The 6,639-nt window shown below is 46.4% G+C and overlaps 1 protein-coding gene across 1 annotated transcript; it reads right to left on the bottom strand.

Moving 5' to 3' along the window:
* Nucleotides 1–3,668: 3,668 nt before the first annotated feature.
* LOC119367961 (BAG family molecular chaperone regulator 1-like) lies at nt 3,669–5,723 on the bottom strand. The gene is made up of 2 exons (XM_037633334.1): nt 5,289–5,723; nt 3,669–4,332 (listed from the first exon to the last, which is right to left on the bottom strand). The coding sequence occupies exons 1-2, from the start codon at nt 5,566–5,568 to the stop codon at nt 4,103–4,105; spliced, it is 510 nt and encodes a 169-aa protein (XP_037489231.1). The 5' UTR covers nt 5,569–5,723; the 3' UTR covers nt 3,669–4,102.
* Nucleotides 5,724–6,639: the final 916 nt, after the last annotated feature.

Here is a 6,639-nt window from a genome sequence, read left to right as displayed (position 1 = left end):
CCGGCACTGCCTGCGCCGGCACAGCCCGACATGACGGCGCTCTGGAACACGGCGTTCGCCTGGGCCGGGCTGGCGCCGACGCTCATCGACCTCACGGACCCCGAGGACGACAACGAGACGCCTAGGGCAGCGCCGCCTCGTAGTTATTAGGTTGTTTTTTTCTAATACAAATGTGGACGCGTGGACTCTCGCCGGCCTTCGTGGCCGGCTTTAATGTTTAATTAATGTTGTTTTTCTTTTTTTAATATCCATGCGTTCATTTTTTTTGGCGCCGTCAAAATGGATCTCAGGCCAGTGTTGGGCCCATGCGCCGACCCAAATGCGAAAGCGGGCATCCAAAATCGTGGTTTTATTTTTACTAAATCGTTACTCTTAAATCATGAACATTTTTTTTGAAACTGTGAACATTTTTTAAAAACTTACAAACATTTTTTTTGAAATCATGAACAATTTTTTTAGAAATTTGTGAACATTCTCTTAAGTCATGAACATGTTTTTCAAATCATGATTTTTTTTGAAATAATGAACATTTTAAAATTAAAGACTACCTTTTCAAAATCATGAACATTTTTTTTCAAATTTGTGAACATTTTTAGAATTAGCGAGCATTTTTTTGAATCGTGGACATTTTTTCCAAATTCGTGAACATTTTTTGAATTAGCGAAGATTTGTTTGAATTTTTTATTTATGAACATTTTTTTAATTTTGTGAACTTTTTTTTTACAAATTGGTGAACAATTTTTGAATTCTAGAGCATTTTTCTGTAATCATGATTTACTTATTTTGTGAACTTTTCCAATTTCACGAACATTTTTTTGAAATCATGAACATTGTTTAAATTTATGAACATTTTTAAAATTTTTGAACATTTTTTGCCAAATTCATGAACAATTTTTGAATAACCGATCATATTTTTGGAAATCATGATTGTTTTATTCAAAATTAGTAACTTTTCTGAAATTTAGGACCTTTTGATATCCTGAATTGTAGAAAAAAATAAAAAAAGAATAGGAAAAAAAAAGAAAAAGGAAACATCCGCAAAAAAAACAGCGGCGTCCCGACCACACATGGGCCGGCCCATAAGGGGAGCGGGGGGTGCGCGCATGCTTTCTTCGCAGCGCGTGCTGCGCCCTATAGGCGCTCCCTGTGCTGGGATCGACGATAACCTAAGAGCAACTCCAACGGGTCGATCTAAACGGACGGCGAATTTGTCCGCTTTTTGTCCGTTTGGGCCGGCCGCCCGCCCAGCGTCTGACCTGTTTTAGATTTGGATCGGCAGTGCGCCCAACGCGCCGATCCATTTCATGTCCGTAATCAACTTTTTTTTAAAAAGGCTAGCGGCCGATCATGCCAGCGACCATGTCTCATGCCGGCATCATGCCAGCGCCGGCATACAATGCCAGCTTCAAAAAATAACAGTTCATGCGGGCGCACTCGCTAGCCGGCCGACACCATGCACACGCTGCATACAATGCTGGCTTAAAAAAATAACAGTTCATGCTGGCGCACTCGCCTGCCGGCCGGCACACATGCCAGTGCCAGCACAGAAAAAAAAAGGGTGAGACTTGAGTTCGACCACGCCATCGCGGCCGCTGTGGTCATGCCAGCACACCTGCCAGCATACAAAAAAGATGGCGCTCGCCGCCATAGATCACTCGTCGTTGAACTTGAGCATGTCAGCCTGCATATTCTCGAACCACAGCCTCTTCCTTGGCGACACGCTGTTGAGATCCACCTTCATGATCTCCACCCCGATCATCATGCTCGCGAGAGCCACTTCTTTCGCTTTGGTCTTGGCGTTGGCGGCCTCGATCTCTAGCATCTTGGCTTGCTTCTCCGCCTCCATATCAAGCATCTTTGCTTGCTTCTCCGCGTTCATCTCAAGCCTCCTTCTTTGGATCTCCATGAAGGCGTTCATTTGTTCTTCCCTTTCTTGCCGGCGCTTCTCCTCCCTTGAGTCCTTCTTGGTGATCATGCTCTCCACGGTTGCGATCAAGGCGATCGATGCCGCATCCCACTTGTCCTCCTTCTTGGAGTTGGTCTTCCCCCGCGGTCGAGCCTTCTCACCGTCCCCAACCTCCTCCACGGCTTGTTTCCCACCACGCGACTTGAGGGCGGCATATTGTGACTTGAGGGTTTAGGGGACGGCCGGCATTGTCGGATGAGGCGAGGCCGACGTCGGTGTCGAGGTCGTCGTCCATGGTGGGGGTGGGGCGGGAGCGCGCGCGGGTGGGAGGGATTTTGGGTAGAATGGAGGGAAATGGTGGAGGCTGCCACCGGCTAGCGGGCCCGGGGGAAGGAGAAGGCGCGCGCGCGTCCGCCTTGTGTCCGCTCCGACGCAAATCCGGCTCAAAAATGGGTCAGGAATGGGTCGGCAGGCAGACGCCAAGCGGACGCGCGTCTGTTTGGATCGGCGCGTTGGGACGAATTTTGTGTCCGCGCCAACCCAAACGGACGCCAGCGGACGAAATAGGTCACCCCGTTGGAGTTGCTCTAAGCGCCGCTTTACATACGATGTGCGTCGAGTTTCATATGAGTGGGTGTGTCTGAAACCTGGGATTTGTCCTGGTTTCGGTTTTGTAAATGTTAAACCTCATTTTCGACCTACAATGCAAAGGCGGAGCTCCTGCTATCCCAGTCAAAGATCAATAGCTCTGTCGTAGGTGCTATCAAGGATTCAAGGTCGTAGAGTTGCATGGTAAATTGTTAAGAGCATCTACGATGCGGGTGCAGGTGCTGAACTCATCCTCTTTGAAAATTTCTTTCAGATGAGACTTGTATGGTCCTTGGCTTTTTTATGGCAAAATCTTCTCTTAAATTGAATTTGATGAAGAGCTCTTTTACGTAACAGTTGTGATTAACCTCACACAAGGATGAGATGTCTTTCGCTGAAATCTCACCACATATGGGCCCTTAACAGTTGACTTTATGGACCATGCGCTTTCGCATTTAGAAATTTCAGTAGATAAAAATACAAATAGGAAGGGTCAAGATTCCAACCCCGCTAGTCGAAATTGACAAGGAAATAAAAAGAGATCAAACTTTCTGGTTCTGACGATGATCCGTTAAACAACTTGACAATCTATCATAATCTCACCAGCACTTTTGCAGTACATGACCATTGCTCGTCCCGAACTCTCATACATTGTTCAACCAGCTTGATCATGCAAGCTCCTCTCTTCCCACTTTAATCTAATCAAAAGGATCGTGTTGTATCTCGAGGGAACCTCGGATTTCAGCCCCCACATATACCCTTTTGCTCCCTCTACCTTCCTAGCTTATTCAAATGCAGGCTGGGCCGATCATCCTGACACTCGAGGCCCCACCTCGGGATTTTGCGTATTTCTTGAGAATAATTTCATATCTTTGTTGTCGAAACTTTAACTTATTGTTTCCTGGTTGAACGTCGAGGTGAAGTATCGGGTCGTCACCCATCTCGTTGTCGAGACCTCTTAGTTGCGCCAACTTCTTCAGGAGCTTCATCACCCCATCACAAAGTATCTATTGTGGTAATATGTGATTGGTTTAACAACCGTGTACATGACACGTGGGTAAGAGTTGATCAATTTGGCATCACAAATGTGAACTCTAAGCATTTATTTTACTCTGGTGTCCGATGAACCATTCATTCTGGCTTCGCAAGCAACTCAAGTGTGTTATGCCCAAGATCCCGTTGACAAATCTCATCCACAACTTAATTGTGAGCACGTCTCATGACACATTGATACATCTCATCCATCTAAGCTTGCACTCTCCGATCTAACTTGTTAACATGCATGACATCCACATTTAGACTTGCAACTCCGGAGCCTAACCCTTACATTATCTAAAAAAGAAAGAACTTAAAAAACTTGCAACCGGCTACAAATTGCACAATCATGCAATTAACTAGTTAAAAGTTGGTAGTACCCTAACTCTCACACGAGGAGGTTCTTTGCCCTTCCATTCCATGGAGTGGTACTTAAGTTCGGATGATCAACAGCAGCGAACCACACCATGCATCAGCTCCCAAATAGGTTTCTTTTAACAACTTTTTCTGAGACTGACTGGCTGATGGTATGATTGATTTGATTTACCCTAACTGTTAGCGAGGTGGGCCGGCCTACACCTTGATAAAAGTCTGATACGGGCTCTGCACGGCATGGCCCGCGAGGGCGGCACGGAGCTTCATGTCCTTGAGGGCAGGGTCCTCGAGGAGCAGCACCTTGTCCTTGTCCCTCACCCCAACCATATGGAGGTGGTCGCTGTCCTCCTTCTCCTTGCCCCTGAAGAGCAGCCTCTGCTCCCTCGGCTCCAGCCCCGTCACCATGGACACTACCACCTTCAGCTCACCTGCACAAATTAATTTTCATAACACATGTTAGACCTTGATCCAATGAATTGTACTTAGTTTATATTCAGTGATTGCTTTGTACTAGCAAACAAGGTGGAGGTAATTTCCACTCAGGTTCCTACTCCGAACCATCGTGTGCACATTATTTAGTGATAGAAAAACACAATGAGCTTATGCTTTGTACTAAAAAACTCTGAACCATTGTGTGCACGCTGGCAAGACAGAAAGCCTGCCACATTGCTAGTCGTTGTTCAGACATGTCCGTGCATTTTCTTGAAAAATAATTACAAGGACAACTCCATGATTTAGTAAGGAAGAAGGAGTGGGTGGCACAGCACAGATCCTTGTCATCGGTTGTTTTATTAATTATTACTGAAGCAAGGAGGAGACCTTGCTCATGGACATGCATATCTCCACATCACCTTGCGAAGGTTCAGGAGCTCACACCGTCACACGTGTCAACTACTCAACTTGGAGAATGGTAGTAAAATTAGTGCATCTGGCTGTGCGAACAGGGACGTGCAGACTCGTGTCAAAAAAGAAAGAAAGAGTTTAGACCTGTCTAGTTGTTCTTGTAAAAATGCTCCGTAACTAGTTTCAGTATTCAGTAAAAGACTATACACAAGATGGAACTAGCCAACTAGGTATCATAGTTGCTGTGAATCTACTTGTACTACTGACGTTTGCAAGATCAAATCAGCACCATAAAGATGTGCACCAGCATGTGCTTACTACACTTTCTCTGAAAAGATGAGTGCTTGGGGGATATCCATTCAACTTTGGCAACATAAAGAGGTGCTTACTACTTTAGTATGTGAGAGAAGCCCCGTAAGGAATCATGACCAAATGAACCACTTTCCAAGAACACATACATTCTACTATAATCACACACTAGTCACATTCATATATTCTCTAAAAAAAATCAAATCAGCTTTGCAAAGACGAGAGTACTCACCAAAGGTGCAGGTAGCTCCAATGGAGACCTCGTGCCAGGAGTAGCCGGTGGCCACCCTGACGGTGATGACCTCGACGTCCCCCCTCCCGTCCCTCCTCTGCACCAGCATCCCCCCTGGCCGCACCTCCCACTCGATCTCCCCGCTGCCGCCGCCACCCCGAATGCCACCGGCGTCGCTGCCGTCGTCACTGCTGCTGCTGCTCCTGCTACCAGACCTGCTGATTTTGGAGGAGCTCCTCCTGAAGAGCTTCTTGGGGTTGGGGCACCTCAGCTTGATCATGGTTGCAAATGGCAGCTAGTCTTGCTCGGATGGCTCTGTTGTTGTTCCTTGCAGTTGGTGTTGAGGCAGTTGAGCTGGTGGTGGCTGTAGGAACAGGGCTTTGCAGTGTCTATATAGGACTATAGGAGGCGAGCTAGCTATCAACTATAGGGAGGCAATGGGGGTGGCATGGCATGCAACAGGACAAGCTTTGGAAGCGTGCGGCTATTTGTCAAAGGCGTCAACGAAGGGGACACTGCGACAGGCGAACTTGGCACAGTCCAAAGCGGCAGGCCAGGCTCTCAAAAGGAGAAACAACTTGTGAAAGTGTTTCTCGACAGGCAGAAAAGAAATGGAATCCAATTTTTATAGGACGCTGATAACGTCCACACGTATAGGCGTTAAGGGATCTGTCCATACATTTTGTATGGTGTCGACCAGCCCACACATCTACGTATGGGCAAAATAATTAGCGTCCACATGTCTTTTATTTTCTTCGCGATTCCTCTCACACGCATACGTGTGAGCAAAATGGATAACGCCCACACGACCTCTCTCAACCACCTATCTCATAGTCCCGCACGCCCCGCTGACAGTCATCACGCGTCCCCGCAGTTGTCATGGTCTGGACCCTCTTCAATGTCCGTTTAACTGTAGTTGCCATGTCGCTGAACTACGGTTGCCATGTTAGACAATTACATACAGTTGCCATGGTTGCTCAACTGCAGTTGCCATCTCAGGTTAAGTGCCAGATGCCATTTTAGACAATTGCAGCTATTGCAATGTATGGTCTGATTTACTATAGTTGCCATGATTTGAAAACTTTAGGGGTTGCCACCTACTAACACTAGGCAGTTGTCATATATGGTCTAGTTTACTACAGTTGACATGATTTGAAAATCTTAGGAGTTGTCACCTACTAACACTAGGCAGTTGCCGTGTAGAGCTACAAGAAGACATGGCAAAAAAACATGTTCGGATAAAGAGAGAGTTGCAATCTACTTACAAGCACACTAGGGCAGTTGATGTGTACCCTGCAAAGCACATGGCAACTGACATGTTCGGGTAAAAAAAGAGAGTTGCCATTTGTTT

Source organism: Triticum dicoccoides, chromosome 2B (genome assembly GCF_002162155.2).
Source record: "Triticum dicoccoides isolate Atlit2015 ecotype Zavitan chromosome 2B, WEW_v2.0, whole genome shotgun sequence".
Classification (NCBI taxonomy): Eukaryota; Viridiplantae; Streptophyta; class Magnoliopsida; order Poales; family Poaceae; genus Triticum; species Triticum dicoccoides.
The sequence above is the reverse complement of the archived record's forward strand: the minus strand, read 5'-3'. Positions and strand labels throughout refer to the sequence as shown.

What these genes read in the sequence shown, in the direction of transcription:
- LOC119367961 (XM_037633334.1), bottom strand. Translation starts at nt 5,568, where the DNA reads ATGATCAAGCTGAGGTGCCCCAACCCCAAGAAGCTCTTCAGGAGGAGC. An exon ending in TGGAGCTACCTGCACCTTTG is followed by an intron (nt 4,333 to 5,288) that starts GTGAGTACTCTC and finishes TAATTTGTGCAG; the next exon opens with GTGAGCTGAAGGTGGTAGTG.